Raw genomic sequence first — 27,075 nt, 5'->3', positions numbered from 1 at the left:
TTATATGGAGGTTGAAGGACTGCTATTAGAGCTGTGCAGTGCTTTGGACCTAGCCTCCAGAAGGTACACCAGAGTGGATGAGAATACAAGTATAGCATCTACAGTTATGTGCTGCACCCTTTCCTGGCATGGCACCAATTGCAATTTTATGGAGATCCCAAGAAAAACAGCTGCTTTGAACTGTTGCTGACATGTGTTACACTGGTACTCCCATGTATTCTGAAGCACCTTTTGCAGACTGGATCCAAAGTCTTAATAGATATATTCAGCCTTGACTAAAGACAACCATGTGGGAATATTTAGATTTAGATGAGGGAATAAAAGGGGAACTCATCAAATTTTCAGACACCAAGCTGACAGGAATTGCCAAAACTGCAGAAGATAGGCTCAAGATCCAGATGTATCTCAACAGACTTGAACACTTGAAGCACAGGTTTTACACTTAGGCAAGAAAAACCAAATGTACAAGGACAGATTAGGTGAAGCTTGGCTCAACGGCAGTAACTGCAAGAGGGATCCTGAAGTCCTAGTAGACAAACACTTACATATGAGTCAACAGTGTGCTGCAGCCGCCAAAAAAGCCAATGCAATCCTAGGCTCCATTAACAGAGCTATAGAATCAAGATCACATGAAGTGTTAGTTCCACTTTATAATGCCTTGGTAAGACCACACTTGGAGTACTGCATTTTGGTCATCATGATATAAAAAAGATGTTGAGACTCTGGAAAGAGTGTAGAAAAGAGCAACAAAGATGATTGGGATGCTGGAAGCTAAAACATAAGAAAAATGATTGCAGGAATTGGGTTTGTCTAGTCTAGTAAAAAGAAGCAATAGGGGTGACATTATAGCAATATTCCAATATTTGAAGGCTGCCACAAAGAAGAGCGGGTTAACTTATTTTCCAAAGGCCAGAAGACAGGGTAAGAAGGAATGGATGGAAACTAACTAAAGAGAGAAGCAACCTAGAACTAACGAGAAATTTCCTGACAGTGAGAACACTCAACCAATGGAACAGTTTGCCTTCAAAAGTTGTGGGTGCTCCATCATTGGAGGCTTTTAAGAAGAGATTGGACAGTCAATTATCTAAAATGGTATAGGATCTCCTACTCAAGCACTGGACTAGAAGAGCTCCAAGGTCCCTTCCAATGCTGACATTCTATGAATATGAGAATAGTGTTCGAATATCTGAAAGGAGGTCTATTATCCCATAATGTATGCCCCAGAATAATATTTCCAAACATAGAAAGGCAAATACTGTAAGAGTTTGACAAAGGAAATACAGGTAATCCTCAACTTACAACAGTTCACTTAGTGACTGTTTGAAGCTACAATGGTACTGAAAAAGCGACTTATGGCCATTTTTCACACTTATGACTGTTGCAGCATCCTCATGGTCATGTGAGTTACATTCGGATGCTTGACAACTGACTCAATTTATGACAGATGCAGTGTTCTGGGGTCATGTGGCCACTTTTGCAACCTTCTGACTAGGAAAGTCAATTGGGAAGCCAGATTCATTTAATAACCATGATACTAATTTAACAGCTTCAGTGATTCACTTAACAAATATGGCAAGAAAAGTCATAAAATAGGGCACTTAACAAATTTCTCACTTAGCAACATAAATTTGGGGCTCGATTATGATCGTAAGTTGAGGACTACCTGTAGTACTATAACTAAGGGAGTGGCAAGCTCCCTTGACTAGGTGTGTGCAGATAGCCATCTTTCAGACTAGGGACTTGAAAATCTATGATTTTATGAAACATTGTTTTTGTTTTATATTCTTTCAGCAATAAACTACTTTCTATCGAAGGCAGATTTGTTTTAGATCAGCTAAAAAAGCACTGCTACCAGAAAATTGACCTGGATTATGCTTAGGGTGGCTTATATATATATTTGTTCACTTGCTATTATGCTATAATTGAAGATGTCACCTTGTTGTAGGATATCACTTTTGGACCATTTCTTTAGAAACCCATAGTCAGGTTTTTTGCAAACAATATGCGAATATAGTGCTGCCTGCAATATCTCACATTTCTTCTTTCAAGGTGGTTCTTAAAGCAGTTTACTTGGTCTTGAATCATGACATCAGCTCCCGGATCTGTGATGTGGCCCTCAACATTGTGGAATGTCTGCTTCAGCTTGGTGTGGTACCCTGTGTGGAGAAGTTCAGAAGGAAAAGTGAGAACAAAGAGAATGAGACCAATGAAAAGAGACAAAGTGAAACTTCCTTTCAACTCAAGGGGGCTTTGACTACCTCAGCATCTGGATTTGGGACTACTCCAATCACTGGAGCAGGAGATGGCAGTGGAGAAGGAGGAGGAGGAGGAGGAGTTGGAAGTGCTGCTGGAGGAGGAGGTGGTGGTGGAGGAGATGGAGGAAGTGGTGGTGGTGGTGGTGGAGGAGGAGGAGGAGGAGGAGGGGGAGAAGGTGGCGGAAGATCTTTTGAAAAGAATGATAAGAAGGAAGACAAGGTATGTTGAAACTTTTATAGGCTCATTATTTGCCAATCAATACTATTATGTTAATGCTGAAAGGCATTTTTACAGAAGCTTCCATATTGATGTGATGGTCCATTGCCTAATTTAATTTCTGATATTGTGTTTTGCAAACTGTTAAAATCCCAGGGTATGAATTAAGATTTATTTTTATTTCTCAGTTTGCCTTCAGAGGTATTGTCATCTGATATCCCTGTTCAGATATTCACATGAATGTGTAAATATTGAAACTCAATATGGGATAGAGGAGCACATGGAAGAGTTATCCAAGTCATTTCAGTGTATGTGGCATGCAGTGTAAGATCTTGATCTTATTTCCCGAAGCAAAAATTAGAAGGATGTTCTTACACTCCCACCTTAATTTGAAGAATTTCTTCTAGTTAAATTTGTACGCCTTTTGCAATAACAGTATTTTATTAGCATTAGCATGAGTAAAGTTGTAATACTTTACTGTGAGCTACAAATAACAAATGCAAGAATACTTGCATTTGGAGAACTGCGTATTCTTCTGAGTTCTGCCAAATCAGCAATCATACATAATAAAAGATTCAGCAAGTTGCAACTGGCTGATCAATTGTCCTCAATGTGTAGTCCTCAGAGGTTCTACATTTAAATGGAGAGAAGCATGCAGGTTTCACTTATTGGCACCTGACTGGGAAAGATCTTGTGATGTGATGAACAAATGTCAACTTAATAAGTAACTGCTACAAAGAAGACAAATTCAATGTTGGAATTCATTAGGAGCAGAACCGAAAATAAAGCTGTTTATATTATTGTACCCTTATAAAATCTAACATGCAGTCATAGGTGGAATGTTATATGTAGATTAAAGTACTAGAATCCAGAGTAACCCAATTAATCTCAGGGTGAGAAAATCAGATTAGACCACATGAAACATGTGTGCATTTAGCACACTGTTACTCAATTCTCCAAGATGCCATAATGGCCAACAACATAGACAGCTTTAAGGGGGGATAAGAAAACATGGATAAGACCACCAGTAACAAAAGTACTTCCAGGATCAAAGGCAGTTTACCTTTTAGAACTGGCTTTTGTAGAAAATTGGTGTGATTTGTAAGGTTACTATATTTATGTTCTCTTGGTGGTCTTCCCAAAGTCATCTGGTTGACATTTGTGAGAAGGGGGATGCTGGATCTGGGATACATTTATACTATGTGTTCTTACTTCTTCCAAGATTGTAAACAATAAAGAGAATTGCTTCTCTCTGTGTTTCAAAGTCCTTTGATCAGACCCAGGCAACCTATCCATCTAAATCTGATCTTTTTGTTTACCAGCATNTTGGTGGTCTTCCCAAAGTCATCTGGTTGACATTTGTGAGAAGGGGGATGCTGGATCTGGGATACATTTATACTATGTGTTCTTACTTCTTCCAAGATTGTAAACAATAAAGAGAATTGCTTCTCTCTGTGTTTCAAAGTCCTTTGATCAGACCCAGGCAACCTATCCATCTAAATCTGATCTTTTTGTTTACCAGCATTAAAGCTGTCTCCTTTAAAGATACCTTTAAGCCTTAATGGTCTCATGTTATCATTTGTAGAAAAAACTTCTGTGTAAGATTTATTCTGTTAATAGATAAACTGGCATGCACCAGTTTGATATTATTTTTCTGATTCTGATCATAAACTGAACAGCTTTCTCTCTGGTCTTTCTGGTTTCTTTAAATGTTGTGCTGCTAAGGATGAAAATACTCCAGTAAGCACTCATAGGCTGGCTCTGACAATGCTGATAAAAATTGTGAAGTCTCTGGGCTGTGCATATGGCTGTGGAGAAGGTCACCGAGGACTCTCTGGGGATCGTCTGAGACATCAGGTATAAAACTTCAGAAGGATGGAAAAGAAGTTGGTTCCAAATCTCTCCCCTTTTAAATCCATACTATTTGGATTTCAGTGGCTCTCCAGTTGTTAAGGGTACAGTGTTTGGTCATATACCAACATACTGATTGTTATGGTTTAGCTTCAAATCAACCATGAATGTTTACAGTAATGTGAATAGTGATAGGGCAAAAGAGGGGCCCTTTAGATCTAGGAGAAAAGACCAGGTTATCAAGGGGACCTGACACCACAAAGGTAAGTGAGAATTCCAGCACACTCTTATCAGACTCCTATTATAACAACAAAGTGGAACAAAAACTTGATTTTGTACTATAGCATCTGGTCATTAAAAATATAGCAGCCTCACCTAGTTCCTTAGATGTTGCTAAATAACTGCCTATGTAATTGGCTTCTAAATTGTAGTGCACATGTATTAAATTTTAAATACTTGTATCTTATGTATTATCCCAAAACCTTTATTCCCCTAGAAGCTTTGGGTCCAGTAAGTCACTATATTAACAAACATAGGAAGGCAATTGTTAAAATCCTCTCTAATTATTTTATGAAGTTCGTTGGGTACTGTTTTTAACTATTCAGGAACTAACAGATTGAATTCACTGTAGTCCTCTGTGATTATTACCAGCAGAACCTAAGTTTGGCGTTTTTACAACCTTTCCTAACAGGCTCAGAACTGTCTTACAAAATTATATAAACTGGATAAGATGCAGTTTCGTCAGACAATGAGAGATTATGTGAACAAAGATTCATTGAACAACGTGGTGGATTTTTTACATGCTTTGCTAGGATTTTGTATGGAACCAGTTACTGACAGTAAGTATAGATTGCCATCCTTAGCATTCAGCTTTCCTGCAGATGTGTGCCTGAATGTATTCATTTTAAGTATGTGCAATGTGTGTGTTTAACTTTTTGTTTGTTTTAATTGAATGAGACATGGGCTCTTTGTCTTCACTCCTTTTTTATACTGCCAGGCTCATTTTGGAGTACTCCCCCCCATGTGGTTGCCCCAAGTAACAAATCCCTCCTCTGGATAAAGAATGCTATTGCAGATCAGGAATTGCTGACTTCAGGTGTTACAATTATATATGTTACTGTTTTTCTGAAATTTAACCATGCAGTTTAACTATTTTACTTTGCATTTTGTAGACAAGGCTGGTTTTGGAAATAACTTCACCACTATGGACAACAAATCTACAGCCCAAAGTATTGAGGGCATTATTGTCAGTGCTATGTTCAAATCTCTAATCACCCGCTGTGCCTCTACTACGCATGAGCTCCATAGTCCTGAGAACCTGGTAAGGGCAACTTTCCTTTTCATTCAATTATGACATAGGTTTTTAAGAATTATCTTTTCTATTCTCAATATAAATTGTTGAATTGTGCCACCTTCTTTAAAAAAGGGGTGGAAAGACAAAATATATATTGTTTAAAATTATTTTTTTAAATTAATAAATGTTGGCAGGTGAATTTTGGAAAATGTCATGCAGTTCAGTAAAACACGAGAGAACCAAATTTCCTTTGAATTTGCATCTAGCCATTAATTTGACTTGAAAAAGTCATCACTGTGTTGTTCAATATGGCAACTCTTCGGCCTTTCCTTTCAACATTTCAGGTAGTTTCTGTTAAATTCATTACTGAAATTTATTTCATAGCAACAGAAGGCCGGAAACCTAGATTGATTTTCTTAAGAAAACAGAGAAAGAAAATGTTTGTATGTTAGAAGCCTAACAAACTGTTTTTCCTCCCCTCCTAAAAAAAAATGACATCCTGCTGGCTTCAGGGTTTGTACTGTGACATCCGACAATTGGTACAGTTTATCAAGGAGGCTCATGGAAATGTTTTCAGAAGAGTAGCTCTTAGTGCCCTTTTGGACAGTGCAGAAAAGTTGATTCCAGGAAGAAAAACAGAAGAAAATACTGAACAGGAACCCAAGCCACCAGGGAGTAAAAAGTATGTATCTGGACTGGAAAAGCCATTAAGATGCTTGAATGATATAGTAAGGTCAGCCATACCCAGACTTGTCAGCTTCGCTTTTGGGAAGAAGATGAATCATGCTAATACTATTTGCTCTCAAAATCCTCCCTTCCCCAAAGATGTCTTATGATATTCATACACAGTAGATTGCAGTGAAGTGTGCTTTAATTCCATTCAAATGCACAGGATTAAAGCAGAGTTAAGAACTGTGTTCGGGTTACTCAGCTGAAAAGTTGTTCTAAAAAATATCATTCTTATACAACATAGGAGAATAAGATGCTGGATTAAGTACAGTAGCTATCTCTGTCATTTATCTGTGAGGAGGGATGATCTGCTTCAAGTCAATATGGCATCGATTCAGATTATGGATCCATATTCTCCATCATGGCTGTAATGTTGCTTCTAGCTTTGCATCACATCTTGCCAGCCTGACATTTGCAATGTGGGGGAGGGGGGGAAGGAAGAGCTTGGAATGTGAGGGAAGGGGAGGGGGTTGGGAATGAAGCTGTGTTGGCCCTGACACAAGGTCAGCCAAAAGAAATGTGGAGATGGTGCACAGGCCGTTTCCAAAACAACCTGAGAACGTCTAATTGGACATTGATAATGGGTTGGCCAGGGAAAAAGGAGAACTTAATTGCATTCTTCTTGTTCCAAGCCAACAGATTCTGCCTTGCAAAAATCTGTAATCACTTTGTTCTTAGTAAAGTATACTCTTGGAAAATAATAATGTGCCAGGAATCTTTCTTTGCTAATTAATTCAAGTGGGATAGATGACATTCTCATTCCCCCCCCCAATTAAACATGGAAGAAGTATTTTTTTTCTAACAACTGTTTCATACACTACTTTTTCTGATATAACCATTATTGTATGGAATTAGCTACAATATCTATCTATCTATCTGTCTGTCTGTCTGTCTATCTATCTATCTATCTATCTATCTATCTATCTATCTATCTATCTATCTATAACTTCATACAAATATGTGTGTGTGTGTGTGTGTGTTGTATTATATACAACTGTCCAAGGATATACTTTGGTAGACATTTTTAATCCAAGACACATTTACAGCAGCATGCCCTTTTTATCATATATCTGTCCCTGTGTAGAGAAATTTCAATTTGATAGAACACACAATTTTTCTTGAAAAGAATCTTTTTGAAAATTTTTGTAACAGAATCCTATACATATTTACTCCCATATAATTACAAGCTAATTAAGATATATTTAACTTCATGAGAAGCATTTCTGAATTTACATTAAATAGACTCGCTTACAAATTAGATTATCAATTTGGTATATTTTCATGCCCTTGACTGCTGTTACCATTCATGATTGATATATGAAGTACTGATGGGAAACTGCAAGAAGAAAATTTACCTCGTCTTTCTGTTTTAGAAATACTTTTAAAAATAATATTAGGAAGCTAAATAGGAATAAATACAATATGTTATGGTTCCTGTGACTAAAAGCTTTGTCTTTGTAGATCCGAAGTAGGAAGTGTTGTTATTGATAAAGGACAGCTGTCTTCTGCTCCTGATGAATGTCGCAGCTATGTCTCAGGCCGTCCAATGCAAACTCCTGAGCAGTAAGTAAATTAATCAATACATTTTATTTTAATCAACAATCAGGTTATTTACAAACATAATTTAAAAAGCAAAAGCAACACTGTTCAGACTTGAATCTGCTGGTTTCGTTTTCATTGTAGCAATGTAGAAGTTAGCTATCATAGCTGAGAGAAAAAGGTTCACATAATTATGTGGAAGTTGTTTCTCAACAACTTCTGCTCTCTGCAGTGCTAGCATTGTAGAATATTGTATTCTGCCTAGCCTTAGGCAAATCATATTCACCATCTCAGCACCTTCCTAATTTACTACATAAAGATTATTACTTTATTGGAAATATTATATACTTTCCTCCTAGTGTTTACTGTCCTACTTTACAAGGGTTACAAATCCAATTATTGATATTTTTCAGTATATCATTTTTATGATGATAGGTTTATTGCTTATTCCCTCTTTTAAAATTAGCTTAACAACTTCCAATGTCCAGGGCACAGGGCAAGATTAGAAGAGAGAAAGATGCTGCCCTATTTTTTCTTTCTTTTTTTCATTCTGCTAAGTTTTACCAGCCATGTCATTCCTTCACAGTGATGAACAAATGCAAGGAGCAGCCTTAGGGCGCAAAGATTTCTGGCGGAAAATGTTTAAATCTCAGAGTGCAGCTAGCGATACCAGCAGCCAGTCGGAGCCAGACACTTCCGAATGCACAACTGCACACTCAGGAATGACCACAGAGAGGCGCTCCCGCTCCCGCTCCAGACGGATCTCCCTGAGAAAGAAACTCAAACTCCCACTAGGTCATTCAATTATTGGTTTGTTAGATATTGTGCTTTTCTCCAGGAGCATGTGGGGATTTATCTTCCTTTTTAATCCCACAACATCAGCCATGAAAGCGATGGACATTGGCCCAAAGTCATCCAGATAGATTCCACAGTTGAGGGCAGACTTGAACAGGGGTCTCCACTGATTCTCTCCACCCAGGAAGCTTTATACATGAAGATACTTTGCCATGCTATTCAGTGTCTTTGAATTTTTCCCCATCTTCCTTTATATGACTCCTAATATTTTGTTCAGATGTTAGGAACTGAGTCCTTAGTAGCAGTAATGAGAGATGTACATTATTCAACTAGTAGTATCAGAAAGATATTCACACCTACTCTTTCTGTATTACAGGGAACTGGCTGAAACGTTCATCAATTTCTGGTTTGGCAGATGGTGTAGAAGATCTTCTGGATATTAGCTCTGTGGATCGTCTTTCTTTCATCAGGCAGAGCTCCAGGGTAAATATGCAACCCTTTCACACTTTAAAAAAAAGCTATCTAATATTGAATGTGCATGTTTATTTTTCTGTGTATCTTTACCTATATCTTCAACATCTATATTACTTTCTTCCTGGACTGAAATTGTCACTGCATATTGTTTCTAAATTTGTGCATTCTTCCAAGTATTATCAGTCTTCCATCTTAAAGAATTGACTAAGCCATGCACGCTTTTACTTTCATTTCTTGCTGCACAGTCTCCTTTCACATACACATACACACTCATCAATACAATAAAGAGACCAGAATCGTTTCCAAACTTGTGTCATACTCTCAGCATTTCAACAAAGGGAAGAACATTTACTTCTGAGGGGGGAAAAATAACTCAACCAACTAGCCAACTGCAGACTTTCATTTTTAACAAACATACAGTATATACAAACCTATTAAGTGGCTAAGTGCAACAAAACAAAAACAAATAAGTGAAGAGATCAAGCCCTTGCCATCCCAATACCCAATGCTATATTAATTATCCTATAAATGAGATTTGAAAAGCCACATACTAGGAAAAATATTTTCCAATGGAAAATAGAAAAGAGCAATAGGTTGCTATACATCTGTGATGTTTGCATGCAAATAAAAATTGGACCGTGGGGCTAAAATAGATTGGAAAGGGAAAATATATAGCCCAATTGATTATATACTCCAGAATAATATGGACACAAACAACTTTTCTTCCCAGTTTGTCAGGTCTAATTAGAAAACACTGTGGGCACAAATTGAATGTTTCTGCTTTTAAATACCCATTTAAAATATGTGAAAGCCTTAGGTTATTGAGCATCAGAGAACATAGCACTCAGTAGTGTGATGTCCAGGGGGGAAAACACAAATATATGAAATTAACTGGACTTTAGAGTGCAGAGGTTTGACTCTTACTATAGGTTCTAGAGCTAAAGGAATTTGGTACAAGAACAAATAATTTTAAAACAAAATTTTGCATCAAAACCAAACTAAGCTGAAGAAAATAACAAATGTCAAGAAAGAGAAGGGCTGAAAAAAGGAAAGGAGGGAGTGAAACTACTATATCTAAATATTTGTGCAGAAGACTTTAAACATGGCTAAAGGTTGGGATTGAGCTACAGCTTCAATTGCATTTCTCAAGCATTTTAATTTCCCATCATTGTTCTCCACACTGCCAGCTTATTGGTAAACTGCAAGGAACCTAAATATGAAAATATGGACTTTACAGGTTTTATTGTTTTATTGGAGCTAAACTTTGCTTTACTAGAAGCTAAAACTTTCTTTCTGGATGAGTATTTTTCTGAACAAAGCAATAATTCCAAAAAATAAATGGCACTCAAGTATTCCTACAGGCAGAGAAAATGAAGCCACTGACGAGCTTTCTTAGCCTTCTCTCTTAAGTGACTAGTTTTCTTTAGAAGTCATGAGGTAGAAGAATAGCTATATTAAGCACTAAGGAGAGAGGAGGAAGGGAGGGAAGGAGAGGAAGGAAGGAAGGTTGTTTTGCTCCTGTTTCCTATTTATTCAACTGTGATTCCCTCAACATGGTTCTCTTTATGGAGGTATGGGCTTTAAAATGTTACTAATAAAGGAGAATATTTCTTAAGGAGAATATTTAAAATGCTATGTTTACTTCAGCAATGAAAACAATGAAATGATGCTTCTTTTAACATTTAGGTGAAATTTACTAGTGCAGTGAAGCTATCGGAAGGTGGGCCTGGAAGTGGCATGGAAAATGGGCGTGAAGAAGAGGAGAATTTCTTCAAGCGTCTTGGTAAATGGCGCACCTGCCGAAGACATCCATCCAGGCTTCATCACACAGAAGAAAAAGATGGTTAGAAATCAGGGTTCTGTTTCTTCAGTCCTTTTTTTAAACTTTTATCTTTTTCTTTGTTCCTTCTTTTTTTAAAAAATATTTTCTTTCTCTAATTCACCCTTTACCTTTAAAAACATATTTTCTGGACCTATTTTGTTTTCTATGGCTTTATATATTTTATAGCCATTACTTTTTTTCATTTCTTCTTATGTCATTTTTTTATTTTCATTCAGTTCTAGCCAAGAAGGAAAAGCATATATGGGCCAATGCATTTAGATAAGGCAAAATTGACCTTTGAAGAAATCAAATTCAATATTTGGAAAATATGAAATTTGGAAACAGATATCTGGGTTCAAACATAGTATGCTAATATTTCACTTGGGTTCTTGATGTGAAACGTTGGATGTGCCCACCAGCTTTTATTCCCCATTATTGATCATCTACATTTTCAGTAAAATTCAGCACTGATGAAATGGAAAACCCTGTACAAATGTGTTTTAATTATCTCTTTTCTTCTGTGTTTGCTTGTCTTGTGTTGTCATGCCATTTCTTATAGAGATGCTGTCCTTCATTCTTAGCAAAATTATAAATGATATTGAGAACAATTATATGACAAATATGATTGATTACTTTATTATTTTTAAGGAAACAAGTCTTTGCCTCTAAACAAGGCTAGGTTTTAACTGCTTTCAAATATTTCAGATATGCATATGTGAGCTTCTCGTTATCAAAGAAATAACCTTGCATCTTGTTATTTTCCTGTTTTTGCATTGAAAAAGGGACACAGCATCCCCTCTCAATGGATTTAGTTGCCTTTTTCACAAAACCTTACATGACCCAACATTACATATTGCTTCATTAAACATGGAAGTGATGTTATTACCTCATTTAGCCATTGCTCCTTCATAAAATGCCTTTTTATATAAAGAGAATGATATTTCAGATGAAGACATATGACATATGATTATTGGTATCTCTTAGTATGGTAATACAAGTATTAATTTAAGTGTTAATTTCAAGTAGAAATTTTTTTATTTCAACCTTCAATTTTTTAAATTGTACAAAATCTGTTTTTAAAATGGAACGGCTTATCCAATAGTGATGAAAATACCATTTTGTTTGGCTTTTGAGATCATTATATGAAAATAGGAGCTAATGAATAGTTTTAGTTCATAACTCAGTAGCATGCAATATAAAGATCTTATTGATGTACTAAGGAGTAATTTGTTTTAAAATAAAATGTAGAGGCAATACATACAATATGCAAACGTTCTTAGGTTAGGTTCAGCGCAGTGTGGCAGAATATGAGTAACCTCAGGACTGCAGCCTTAATTATGTAATGCAATTAATCTTACTCAATCTTACTCAAATGTGAGCTCATAAGAACAGTATTTACAGAAAACTGAAACAAACCAAGTAACCCCAGGAACGAGTTGTCGCATCATTCATTGAGTGAGCAAGGGTAGAACTGATAGAAATGGAACTGAAATCGAATTGAAAAAAAAAGAAAAGAGAAGAGCGAAACTATACGCTCTGAATCATTTTTTTGCTGAGCTGTGAGGAGTGAAAAAGTCATTTCCTGAACTACTGCCATTGTGGGTAATTGGTTGTCTTCTTCCTATTAAGTAAAAAGACTGTAGAGGGAGTATAAGGCTGACTGATTTCAGAGAGTCAGCTGATTGAGGAAGTTAAGCTTGGGAGCAGGGCTGCAGGCTATGGCCAAAATTCAAGATGTTCACCACAAAAGTGCAATTGATGTTCTGCTTTTTTATGTGAGTTGCATGTACAAAACTGGTGGAGCTTCCATTGCAACATTATGGCTGCCATCTTGACTATTTTGAGCTTACCCTGCCTACTCCCTTGTTAGGGAGTTTACTTAGAAGAGTTTGAGGTGGAGTCCCTAACAAAGTTTCTGACAAATAAAGAATCAAGTTGAACTTGGCTAGCAGAAAAGGAAGGAAGGAAGGAAGGAAGGAAGGAAGGCGTTTACTCTAAGCTAAAGTAGGCAGGTTTGGTGCCATAAGTGGCCACACTAACTGAATGAATTGCTGATGCTTTGGCCAAATCCAGTTCTGGAGAACTGATGAAGTGCTAGATGACAGAAGAAAAGTAAATGTTGTCCACATTTTCACAAAGGGGGAGGGGAATATCATAAAACAATTTAACAGGAATGCCTGGGAATATTCTACAGCAACCAATGCAGTAATTACTAGAAATAAGTAAGTTTGTCAAGAACAAATCTTGTCATACTAATTTTATCTCATTTTAAAAAGAAATTAAGCAGTTTCCTTAAAAGATTGTGGGAATCTATAGTTAAAATTTACTTTGTCTTCAGCAAAGCATTTGATAAAGTACCTGAGGATGTAACCACCTGAAGATGTATTACAGGGGTGTCAAACTGGCGGCCCATGGGCCGGATATGTCATGGGGAAACTGTGCCCACCCAATTGCCGGCAATGGTAAAAAAGTCGTGATACATCACGACACGTCACGTGATGTTGCGAGTTTGACACCCCTGATGTATCACAAGCATGACCTGAATAAAATGACAATGACATGGATACATAGTTGTCTTGAAAACTGTACTCAAAGAGTATTCATCTATGGTTCTTTGTCAGATTAAAAAGTAATGAGCTGCTGCAAAGATCAATCCTCTACTTTTTATACTTTCATTAATGATTTGGATAAAGGAGAGGAAGAAGCTTTTATTATATGTTCAAATAATATAAAATTGGAAGGAATTAACACTAAATCAGAGAATATGGATAAGTTAGAGAAGTGGGCAACCAAGATGACCAGAGATTAGAAATTAAGCACATGAAGAAAGATTGAAGGAGTTGAGTATGTTTAACCTCGAGAAAAGATTATTGAGGGAGATATGATAGCATTCAATGTTTTTAAGTAGAGAACAGCTATCTGCCTGGAATGCTTACATTTTTTTAAATAAATATTTTATTGGTTTTTAACTATAACAATCTCCAGTGCCTGGTGCACAGTGTGTTGTCTTGGTTTATATTTTATCAAGAAAAAAAGGAAAATAATAATTAATTAACAATCAATATTGATTAAATTTAATAATTCCATAATTAATATATTAATTAATGATATATTTCTTTGATCTTCCCTTCTCCCATTTATATTCTCCTTCTTCAACCTTAACCAAAATATAATTCTTAATATTTTCAATATATAAATGATTAGATATAGGATTTTTATATTTATACAAATAATAATAATCTCTATGTATAAATTTTTTTCAGCTTATATTATTCTTATAACCATCATCTCATTAATTCAGCATGCATCCTATTTTCATAATTTTTGTTTACACTTAATTTACCTTATATTCAATCTAATTCTTATCAGTCATAATTTCTTCATATGTTAGTCATCTAACTGTCCAAACTTTCCCATTTAGGTACATCATCCCAATATTTTATGTCATGCATTATAAAAATACTATACTTTTTATCTATCTTATAATATCTAAATATAACATCCTTTTTAATCAGTTTATATTTCACTTACATTAATTAAAGTTACATCAACCTGCTATTTTTACATTTCGTATATTATAGAACATACTATATTACTTAAATCTCTTATGCTTCTTGTTATAAGGGCCTTTTATGTTCAAAATTCTCTATTCTTTTAGCCATATTCAAACAAATGTTTATTCACGTAATAGTCCATCTGGGAGGGCGAGTCAAATCTTTTGTATCTGTCTCTGGTCTTCTTCTTTTGCCAAGTAGTTTTCCAAGTTGATGTAATCCGCTTACCTGGCGGTTCCTGTATTTTTACAAATGTTGTTGGGAATACAAAAGATGAAGTAAGTAAGATGAATACTTTCTGTCTCCAAACTTTGATAGTTCTCCTGGTAATTCTATAGTCCATTCCATTTTTCTTGTTGAATCAGAACTTTATAGATTTTTTCCTGTTTGTGTTAAATTGTAATTCTTTTCATTTGTTATTTCATCAATTTGATCATACTCTTCTAATTTTTAGTCTATTATCTGAGTTATTTGTTCATTCATTGTTATTTCCTGGGTGTTTTTAATTGTAGATTTAGATTGGAAATATGCTTATTTAAATCATCAAATTTGTTTCAAATTTCCTCGTGGTTTGAATCTATTGTCATTTGTATTTGTCCTAACATTACATATATTTCCTCCTGGAAAGTATTTATCTTGCCTTGAAGTATTACTTCTGGAGGCCCTTGATTTTCCAGGCTAAGTCCTTCAGGAGAAAATATTGAATGTAGCATCCTGTCATTTTTTGATACGTATGTGATATCCATGTTGTCTCCCCCCTTCAAATAATCTTTCATCAATGTTTTAGTTTAAAAGTCAATTTATCAGTCAGTCAAAATTACAGTTCAGTATGTTAAGCCACTTTAAATCCTTCCTGTAGATTCTCCTCTAAAAGATTAGCCAAAAGCCAAGGTTTTTCTTTTCCATAAACAGTTCTTAGATTTAAGCAACAGTCCAGGTGTTTTTTTTTTCTTTCAGACACTTTTTAATCTTATGGCTGGCTCTTCCTTTGTTCCCAGCTGTCTTCAAGGTATTTGCAATTCAAAGGAACAGCTTTTTCTTTGTTTCTAGGCATTCTGCCAATTTCTGAGTCCTTATTGTTAGTATTCTATTCTCTGATTCTCCACTAGATGTCAGCAGTTATTTCTTTTTCATTTTTTTTCAATCAAAAAGTTATTTTTGTTATATATTTTTATAATTCCATCAAAAACTCTTTAGGGTATAATCCTGATAGTTTTTTAGTTCCTAGATTTATCCAGACTGTAGTATTTTAAATCAAATTTTAATATATCTCTTTCCTCCTTAATATTAATTTGCCGCTTCCATCTGTAAGGGAATGGGGATATAGTCCCCTCCCTTCACTTCCAGAGGTTTTCTTGCTTTGGGAATCTTTATCAAGGATTCAATTAGTAGATAGAAGAAAGAAGATCAGTACTCTCACCAATTCCAAGCACGCTGTTCACCGATGTTCAGGTTTGTGCTCTGGGACTTTGACTGCAAGTAGCTTGGGCTAGATGCTGATCTCATGCTAGCCTTTCTCCTGTCGGGTTCAGAGGGCTTCCCCTGGATCAAACGAAGCAATTGCTGTCACTTCGTGCTCAATGGGGTGCCCCTCCTTCACGGTCACCTCGTCGGGGCGACTTTGGACCCATCTAGGGTCCCCCTGGCAGGACGAAACTAGCCGTGGGGAGCGGAGATCCGCCTTCGCACAGCCATGCGCTACGGGCACAAAACTGGAAGTCTACATTTTGATTCCTGCATTGAACAGGAAGGTTGCCTCTTCCAGTTTTATGACTCTATGAATCAGTTATGCAGGAAATAACATAGAAAACAAGGCTTACCCAATTTGTAGATTACAAATTTATTACAAATTCATAACTAAACATAGATATTAGTTTTTGTTAATATTTTTTCTTTTCTTTTTTATATGTGTGGTGGTTTGTTGTGACTTGGTCTTATTCCCTCATGCTTCCTAAGATTGATATTTCTGTTTTAAAATGTTCTGACTGGTCAAAAAAGTTGAATTTAATAAATGCAAAATTTTACACAAAGTGAAACTATTTTCTTAAGCATGAAATGATGCAGCGGGTTATTTCTCTGTTATAATAATCAATCAGTTATTGTTGTGTCATCCAGAAATATTTATTAATTACGCATGTCTTCTGTTTTTCCATTAAGGATCTTAAGTTTGGTACATGTCGTTCCTCATTTTAATACCAGTCATGCAATCTATCTTCAAAAGTCACTTATCACTTATCTTCAAAAGTGACATAATCATTGACAATTCATAAATCCATAAAATATGGGCTCAGGTTTCAAGCTGACTCCTGACTTCAATGTGCAACTTCTTTGAAATATCCCCATGCCTCTTCTTGACAATCTGTGAACTTCCTGCACATTTAGCAGTGCTTCGCTCATTCCCTGTCCCAAGTGTAGACTAAGCATAATTCATTTATGGAAAGTTTTAAAATCAGTGTCTATACCCACTGTGATGAACATTGATCCAATCCACTCTTGCATAAACCTTACCCATTTTCTCTGGTGCTAGGTAAGATGAAACATGTCCTAAAGACTTCATAGAGTTTGTTGTAGTCATAGATACTTTGAATATATGCCTCTCTCATTCTGTCACTGTTGATGCTCAAGGACAGGGCAGATCAATAGAAGACATTTGCTTCAGAATTGTCAGTAGATTCAATGAATGTTTAAACATTGGTGGGGGCTTTCTCTTTCCCCTCTCTCCCGCCCTCCCTTTTCGATTTTCTTTTAAGGTTGTCAGACTTATGAAGATCATCTGGCTTCCAACCAAGAGGGAAACAAATCCAAGAATGTGGTGAATTTGGGAGCCATTCGGCAAGGCATGAAGCGGTTTCAATTTCTCTTAAACTGCTGTGAACCAGGAACAATCCCTGATGCTTCTATCCTTGCAGCTGCTCTTGATCTTGTAAGTACCTATGCACTTATTTATGAGTTCTGTTTGTAATACTGAAGACTCTGGTTTGTGCTGAAGTATGGTAACTGCTGGGAGAGAGAAAACTAGAAAAGGATGGGAATACTAATGCTAAGCACAATGACAAATTATTTTTTATCCATCTATAATTATGTCTTTCATTTCATTTGGATTTATGCTATGCCTAATGAAAACAATTCTTTTCTTATTCAACCTCCACTTATCACAACTCCACTTACTAAGCCTCTTATACAGTTATGTCATTTATAACTCCAGCTACAGTAATTCCACAGAGTTCAGTTGATGTTATCAATAATTAGCGCATAGCTATGAGTCTCAGGTTGTTCTCTGGAAGGTAAAGGGATAGTGATTTGAGGAAGTCTTCATTGTATTCTGCTTTAGGAATTATTTATAGCCTGAGATTTGTGGATCCAAGGACTAAATAATCCATCTCCCGCATAGATTGGGATCCAAAGAATCATTGTGCAAATTACTTTTTGCTTTTGTCTCATCTCATCCACCATTAATACGCCTCACCTTGCTGATTTTACACTGATTGCCATTTAACATAGTGTTTTGATGTTTAAAACCTTTGGAGTTGCATGATATATTTTTGTAAGTAATTCTACCTATGCATACATGTTCCCAATCACTAGCATCCTCATGTCAGTAGTTCCTCAGAGATACTTTTTGACTTATTTCTCAAGTTCTATTAGGAAGTAGTTAGATTTAGTTCATTTGGGAAGACACTGGAAAAATAAGGTATGAATTTTCTCTTTTGTTACCCTCATTCCTCCTGACTGTGCTTTTATTGCCTTCTGTGTAATTGTACCAGTAGTCTCACATCTCAAGACATTACAGTAAGTAGTGTAGAGTATGCTGTAGTATAGAGTAGTAATATAAACCCGCTGGCATGTCACAACCCCTCCCTCCTCCCATCCAGGCCATCCTAAATAGCAGCATGGAGGCTGGGCCTGAAATTGAGGCCTAACACCACTATTGCCTCACAGTATTCTGGGAGCCAGTTTTGTCTGTGATTAAGGCACGGACTAGAAAATGTGAGACAGTGAATTCTAGTCCAACTTTAGACATGAAAGCCAGCAGGGCGACCTTGGGCATTCACTCTCTCTCAGCCCAACCCACCTCACAGGATGGTTGTTTAAGGAAAAGAGGAGGAGGGAGGAGTATTAGGTTTGTACCATGTCTTCAGTTGTTTAGAAAAATCTAAAGTCAGGATAATAAACAAACAAACAAACAAACAAACATCTCCCTGAGGCACAAGAGCCTTGAGCAATCTCCCTGAGGCACATGAGTCACAATTGTTCCTGTGACTCAGTGCTCCGCAGGATCTGCTGCAGACCACTTATCTTCAGGCAGTGTTCTCTTTCTGTTGACAGGCCTTTGCGGCCTACCTGAGGTGCCTCTAGGTCAAATGAGGCCTTTGTTCTTGAAGAGGATCTGTGCAATCTCCGAAAACTACACAAAAGCATGCCCTGTTCTCCTGCAATTTTCAGAAGCTCCAGAGATTGTGCAAGAGCACAGGCCATTTTCATGCAGCCTTCACAGCATCCATCTTTGACACACTTGTCCTAGATGGATATTTGTGTTTCAATCCCTTCGTTTGAGGACACAACTAGACTTTCCTCCCTCCCTTTTTCTCGGCCTTAATTTCATGTTGCCTTCTACATGTGGAGAGCCATGAAAAAAAGGCATGCCCAATATCTATAGAAGAGTTTCCAGAAGATTCACAAAGGAAACCCTCTGCAAGTCTCCTAGTATGAAAAAAACCCACATTTCTGATTACTTAATATTTTTCTTAGAGAATACTTTTTTTGTGATTTACAATCTTGTTTTTCAGTGCCTAGGAGGCATACATCAATAGAAACCTCATTGGTGCAACTACCCAGTCTATGAAGAAGTAACAGCAATTACAGGGGCAGGGGGAGACCAAGTACCCACATATCTAATCCCTCTCCTTGTATGTACAGTTGACATCTGTAGAGGGTTAGTGCTTAAGTGAAATCGCTATGAACAAATGAGTTCCCACCACTTCTGGGATATTGGTATCCCTGATCACATGATGTTTGTCATTTCTTTCTGCAATGCCGAATAAGAGGTTCCACATCCTTCTGACTTCTTGGGCATATACATAGGAAATGCCAGCAGTTGGAATTCAGACCCTCTGGCTTTAGGTTTTCAAGGGAACATGTTACATAGAGAGGCAAAGATCTGTGTCCCAAAGTCCAAGTCCTTGAGTTTCTATGGGATACCTATATCCACCCAGAACACTGCTTGTTTCATTCCGAGCTGATTCTCATTAACTCTAATGAATGCTGCAATTCTCTCAAGAACTATATAAATTCATATATTCTGAAGCATGAATTGCACGTTAATCTTAACTAATGACAATCAACTCTCCCTCCCCTCCCCAAATTCTGAACTTTTTCTCTATCCTTTGATCTATGTGTTGAATTCATTATTCAGAAGCCTTTTGCCACTATATGAAGCTGTCAAAAAATGGTGATTTTGTTGTTGTTATTGTTTTCACCATTTTTAAACTACATTGTACAAATACTGTAATAGCAGCAGGACGCAGCTATATAAACAAATTATGAGGAAAATGTGCATCTTATTTTGAATGTTGCAGCCATGTGTTGCTTTGTTTCTGTGGACAATGAAAGTGGTAACTTATGGTTCTTTTCAGCTATGCATCTTGTGGCTAATTCATTTCTCTTCATTTGTGATGTGTTTCTCTGTGGTGTGAATTCATCCTTATCCATTCTGTCAAACATCTTCATCTTTCTCTTGCTGCTTCTTCAGATTGCCCTGGGCATAAGGTAAGCTACTGCAATGCCTTTGCATAATACTCTGAGATTCAGCATGTTGACTCTAAGTGCAATGTGGATAACATTTGTTTCATATGAAGTTGAGCCAACAGAAAGCTATATCATGGCTCCTCGGTTGAGATAAGGCTTGAGGCATTAGATGTAACTGAAATAGATCTTGCAATAAAGGTCCAAGGGCTGATGTTGCTGAGCAATTAACCCCTTTAGAGCTATAGAGACCAGCCAAGCATTCCAATCAAAACTATGTTCAATTGAACAGAGCTGCCTACATCACATTTGTTAGAAAAAGCAAACATGACTCTCTCACAGTCCGCTTTGGATCTGTGGGAGATAGATTTGCATTCAGAGTTCAGATTTATTTTCTCCATTTAATTTTAAAATTCCACATTACTTAAACTTTTAAATGCATATACATTGATAGTTGCAGATTCGATTGGTGAGCTAATATGGACTGGCTCAACACAGAATTGTAGATATAATGGCCTCTTCTGGTTGCATAACATGATGGAAGAGTAAAACAATAATTAATTTTATATTTATAAAAATATAAACATTAAACTCACTTTTTGTCTTACTGCAACTAAGGAGGTATAAGAGAAAAGGAACTTTTGTATTTGACCTTGTTTGCTCCAATGAAATTAGTTAACATGAAACAAGAAAAACACCTTCTCTGGGGGGGAGGGAATTAGCTTTTTTGGAGGCAAGAAGAAAATTCTTATGTCAATCAGGGAAGCCTAGTGAAAAAAAGAAATATAATGATTATTTACAATGTTAGTTCATGTATTAATTAAAGAATATTGATTTTCACTTGGTAATAGCTACATAAAAATTCAGGGGTCAGTTGAATATATGTATGAAAGCAGACAAATCCGGCATCGTATTATTTGGATTAAGTAACAAAAAGCTGCAGCACAATGAGTACTGTACATGTATGAAATTGGATAATGTGATTGTTTGGTGTGATGTGAATAAACCCTAGATCCCTCTTCTCCCCATGTGTGCTGTGTAATTATGTATTACCTTGTCTGTGCCATAGTTTGAACTGTGCTCCATCATTTGCCAATATAGATTTACTTGCAAATTCAATTTGTGCAAATTTTGAAAAAAATACCTCTATGGATTATAGAGATTGGAGAAAAATTCTTCAGTTTACAATTTAATCTGAAGTTACCTAATTTGTATTTCCCAGAACTATACACAAATAGAATGTGTAATACGTTAATACCAACATTTTTACAGATTGTTCTTTTTTGTTTTTGCTTTATGAACAGGAACAAAAAGTCATACTGAAATGTGCATAGTGATGGAAATAATGTTCCAAAGCTAATTATAATTGAAGTATTATTTGAAAATGTATATGTTTTGGAAAGTATGTACAAAAATGTATATACATACTGTACATATGAAAATGCAAATTAATTTTCACGTTATCTTTAATTAATAAATAAATGCAGGCATGAGATATTACAAATTAACTTTCAGCAGACAGATTAGTCCCTCTGTAATAAAAGAAGGGAGGGGAGAGTAACCAAAGTACCTTTTGATGTACTGACAAATCATGAACTGGTATTATATTGGAATGAACTGATATTTCATTATCAAGGAAGTGGTAGCCCAGTGTTGAGTCTGAAGTACTACACTTATTAGAGCTAAATCTCTACAAAAAGTTTAGATGACTTGGGAATAGTTTATGAAATTCTCATTTTTATAGAAACTCATGTTTCTTACAGCCAAATGTATTAAAATTTGAAGAATTTATTTATTTTTACTCTTTTCCTTGATTTATTTTTAGCAATCTCATTTATATTTTGTGTAAAAATAGTGTAATGATTTTAGTATATTTTTAGTATCCTATCCTTTAGTATCTCTTGGGATGCTAATTATTGTTTTAGAATATTTTTTTCTTGAAAAAGTCTTGTCACACTACATATTGTCTTTTGCAGTTTACATGAAGCCATTATTATGTGCCTCATATCAAAAAATGTTGAAGTATTCCTCAAGTACCAAAAGAGCCTGCCCTCGTCAACTGATAAAAAGCCTGAGGTCCAAGTCATCTATGATATTTGCTTCATTTACATTTGCTTGAAACAGCATTGTACATTTTTTATTTTAAAAAATTGAAACCTGACGCCCTGAGTCTTTGACACTTTTTTTCAGCTTGCTAGTTTTCATGTTCTTAAGGACATTCTGGTAATGCATTTTAGGAGGCACCAGTGGTGGCGAGGTCAGCCCTTTTCTTGGAATGTGCTCGCTTTGTGCACCGCTGCAATCGGGGCAACTGGCCAGAATGGATGAAGGGGCATCATGTGAATATTACTAAGAAAGGCCTTTCTCGTGGGCGTTCTCCAATCGTGGGGAATAAAAGAAACCAGAAGTTACAGTGGAATGCAGCCAAGCTCTTCTACCAGTGGGGGGAAGTAAGTTTCACTCCTTCCTCTCATCTTCCGTCCCTCGTTTTCTTACCAATCAACACCATCTAAGTTCTGTTCTGAATAATCCATGGGCTTTCTGATTTATACTATTCATGTAGTATTATTCATGTAGTATTATTCATGTAGTTTTGTTAGACACACATTTTAGGTAGCCTGAACAAGGTTACTTAAATGATTCCACTTTTCTGCAATAATTTAGTGATCGGTTAAGATCAGTAGCTCAGATTATTTTCCAGGTTTTTCTACTATTAAAAAGAAACAAGATTTGTTCAGGGCTGGTTTTGTGGTTCTAAATGTTTTTGCTTTTACTCCCTCTCCACAGCAATGAAACAAGCTCAGTTTTCTGTTTTATTTAGTAAGTTATTCATAGATTTACAAGTTGCTGTCAAAAAAACCGCTGATCAGAGTTAATTAAAAATGCAATACAAAAGTTTGGCCATTGCTTTTGCCTTAGGCAAGCCATTTTTCATTGGGGATAGTAACATTTATCCAAATACATGGCTGTGGAAAGAATTACAGAAAAATGCAGACTTTCAAAGAAGCAATGGCAGACTTAAAATACCAGTAGCTCTGTTGAGAAGAAGCTGATGACCGCAATGGAACAAGGAGCCAGCAAATGGATCAACTCCTCAGAATCTCTCTCCAGATAAAGGAGAGGACCTGAGATTGCCCACAAGTACTCCATATGGTGACTCCCTGCAAGGAGACCATAATATAGCAATCTTTGACAGGTTTTAAAACTCTGGCAGAAATCTTCAGAAAGGCAAATTTCATTATACTGGGTGCATTCCCTTCAATCCTGGTGAAAGAAGTTTTAAGCAAGGACTTTTTTTTCTACTTTTGCAAATATTATTTTGAAAATTAACATATAAAATAAAGAAAAAAGAAAAAGCAAACTAACATTTTCAAACATTAACAATAAAAAAACATATGTATGAAATAAAAAATAACAAATAGCAAACATATCTTACACTGACATTAAACAAAACGTCCACCCTGGTTGAACGATGAAAATATATTGAAAATATCTGATATATTCTCCTCCCTTTATATAACTGGTCTACAAATAATTAGAAACTTTCCCATCTATATTTAATAAAAATACTATATTACATAAAAAGATGTCCCTGATGTGGAAATCTATTTATCTATCATTCAAATTGACCCACTATATCTGTTCACTATATTTAAAAAGTAATCAACAGGTAACCCCAAAAGTAAAACTAATCTTCAAAGCCCTCTGTAAGCATCTGTTATTGTATTTAACATGCAGAAAGTCCACAAATGGCTTCCAGTCTCTTATAAACTTATCTAATCTATTGTCTCTAATCATTGCAGTTCATTTCACCATTTCTGCCAGTTCAGTCAATTTTTAAATCCATTCAGTTGGTGCATAAACAATCCTCGGAACTATTACCATGTAGAGAAACAATGTCCCAAACTGTTTTTCTATTGATTTATCCATAATACCTAGAGGAAAGGCTTCCTTAGTAATTGTATTTTAAATATTTTCTTTTGTCATTATTAAATTTATCCAATATGATTTAGCATACTTACAAGACCACTATATATGAAAAACTGTATTTGAAGTTTGATTACATTTCCAGCACTTGTTGGGAATCCCTCTGTACATTTTTGCCAAAATATCCAGAATCAAATACTATGATAAATCATTTTATAAAAGTTTTCTTTTAAACTGAAATTCAAAGTAAAATTTAAATCATTGGTTCATATATTTCCCATTGATCTAACATTGTGTTACAACTAATTTTCATCTTAAATAACATTTTATAAATTTTAGTAATCAGATGGTCATCTCCAGAACATAAGTTCCTACTCAGTTAAGATTTATCTCCTGCAAAAAAACTTTTTATCAAATTTAAATCTTTAAAAAATTCTATAATAGTTAACTCAGTCACAATTAAATTTTTCACATACTAGATTTTCTCTTGTTTTTATCTTAGGTCCCTCTTCTTCAAATATCAATAAATTACAATATGTCATCCATTTAGATTCCAGTAGTATCTCTTTTCTGTTGGGGAAATATATAGTCTGTATAGGCTGAAAAAGAAATAGCATTCTAGGTAGTACGTTCATATTGACTGAAATTCATCCCATTCATGACAAATCTAATTGTTCTATGTAAGTCCAACTTTATCTCATTTGACATTTTAACATTTTTTATATAACTTAGAATTTTCATTTGTAAGAATCACCCCAAATATTTTACCTTTTCATAGCTTTAAATCCTGTTTTTTATTTCCATTTTTTCTGATCATCTTCATTCATATTCTTTGTCAGTATTGTCGTCTTTTGTTTACTTATTTTCAAACCCGCCGCAACTCCAAATGTTTTAAACTTCCTCATAGCATATTCAATATTCTTCAGTGGGTCTTGCAAAATCAAAATCAAGTCATCGGCAAAGACATGAAGTTTATACATATGTGCTTTGATTTGTAATCCTTTTACTCTTGTCTTGTCTAATATCTGTATTTAGCAATTCCAACAGCAAGATAAATAATAAAAGAGATATAGGACAACCGTGTCTTATTCCTTTCTGGATTTCACACAATTCTGTCAAATTTCCATTCACCAAAATCTGAGCCTTCTAGAGTGTATAAATGATTTCAAAAAATAAGTTCAAAATCCATCTTTTATAAACAGAAAATCCCAGATCGAATTGTCAAAAACTTTTTCTGCATCCAAAAAAATTAATGAAACTTTTTTGTCACTGTGTTGTTGTAAATGTTCTATTATGTCCAAGACTATACTCACATTGTCCTTTAGTTATCTTCTGGGTAAAAAACCACATTGATCTTCCTGTATGTAATTTCATAAATTTTTTAAAGTCCTTCAGCTAAAATGGATGTAAACAATTTATAATCATCATTAAGTGAAGTTGGTCTGTAATTTTTCACAGAAGCTAAGTCCTGCCCCTCTTTGGGCATCAAAGATATATGGCTTCTTTCCATGAACCAGGCATAGAATTTCCTTGTAAAATAGAGTCCATTAAGTTCTTCATTGGAAGAAGTAGATGATCTTCAAATGCTCAAATCCACTTGATATGCTATTCAGTCCTGGAGCTTTACCTCTCTTAACTCTTTTAATTGCCCATTTATATTTCAAATAAAAATCTTACAATCCATCCATTATAATAAAGAAGTTACAGGTATTCCACTTCCACAACCTTGATCCATACCAGACTTCTTTTTATCTTTTTTTAAGGCCAACTTCTTATGGTAATTGATTCTTTGTCTTTTAAGAAATAATGCAATTATAATCCATACCTTTCCAGAAAAACTTGTGCTTTGGCTGCCGAATTTAGTCTAAAGCATTGATTTCTAATTCCAATTTATCTCAGCGAAAAGGAATGTTGTTCTGCTTTAGAAGATCTGTCAGGAAGGAGTATTCTTTATGTTTCTTTAATATTGTAGTTGGAATTTCTCTAAATATTTGCACCTCTTTCTCTGGAATCTCTATTGGTAATGTTTCTGAATCACTTGTTTTTAAGTAGATTTTACAAATTGAATCATGACATTTCTTGACAACTGTCTTCTAATTGCATATACTTAATTTTACAAATGGACTAAAGGGCCAGGTCAATTTGAAATAAGATTTTGAAATTAAATATAAGAAACCTTCCTGTGGGAAAATGCTGTTGATTAGAAAAGAATATGATGAGAGGACTTTGAACATTGGACACAAGGGGAAACCAGAAAGAACTAAATATTACAATTAAAAGAGAAGAGACCCAACAATAAATAATGGAGCAAAATATTCTAACTTTGGAAGAATTTAAGGATATTTGGGAACAATGTACTAAGAAATTACTCTTAGGTTTATCTGTTATTATAAAAATGGATTTAAAAGATGATATAGAAGAGGATAAGGTTTTTACAGATAAAACAGTGATGCTGATTCTAATGTGGATTTAAAAATGACAGGTACAAGACAGATATGGAGAAAGATGTTTCACTGGATTTATAAATGAAGCAGCTGATGTCTTAATTAAAAGGAATGCACAAATAAAAACCAGATTCGGATACTTATTGTAGATTTACAGAAGAGATGTGTTACACTTACAAAGGAATTTCTGAGAAGAGACAAAGAGAAAATAAAAGGACAGAAACTTTGGGGACACTATTTAAAGAGATTAAAGATCAAGATCAAGATTCAAAGGGAAGGAATACAAATTTGGATGATTTGATCAGGGATATAATATATATTTTGTTTCTGGTAGCTTTTAAAGGAGGCTTTAAACATTTGTTTATAGATAAGATATGGAAAAAAGAGAACTTGTATTTTCAGAAAAAGTGATAAGTTACTGTGTTAAAAGCA

The 27,075-nt window shown here is 35.4% G+C and overlaps 1 protein-coding gene across 1 annotated transcript in view; it reads left to right on the top strand.

Annotated features, from left to right (window-relative positions):
- LOC107286248 (protein unc-80 homolog) overlaps positions 1 to 27,075 on the top strand; it is a gene marked incomplete at its 3' end in the record, with an annotated part of 101,153 nt that overhangs the window by 35,465 nt on the left and 38,613 nt on the right. The window contains 11 exon segments of the mRNA XM_029283891.1: positions 2,050 to 2,475; positions 4,198 to 4,362; positions 5,015 to 5,162; positions 5,496 to 5,644; positions 6,130 to 6,299; positions 7,808 to 7,909; positions 8,472 to 8,680; positions 9,057 to 9,163; positions 10,841 to 10,937; positions 17,281 to 17,453; positions 22,510 to 22,722. Of these exon segments, the coding sequence (XP_029139724.1) occupies positions 2,050 to 2,475; positions 4,198 to 4,362; positions 5,015 to 5,162; positions 5,496 to 5,644; positions 6,130 to 6,299; positions 7,808 to 7,909; positions 8,472 to 8,680; positions 9,057 to 9,163; positions 10,841 to 10,937; positions 17,281 to 17,453; positions 22,510 to 22,722 (1,959 nt within the window).

The sequence above is a fragment of the Protobothrops mucrosquamatus genome, unplaced genomic scaffold, assembly GCF_001527695.2.
Source record: "Protobothrops mucrosquamatus isolate PMUCROS unplaced genomic scaffold, P.Mucros_1.0 scaffold263, whole genome shotgun sequence".
Taxonomy (NCBI): domain Eukaryota; kingdom Metazoa; phylum Chordata; class Lepidosauria; order Squamata; family Viperidae; genus Protobothrops; species Protobothrops mucrosquamatus.
Note: the sequence above shows the minus strand (reverse complement) of the source record. Positions and strands in the feature narration are given on the sequence as shown.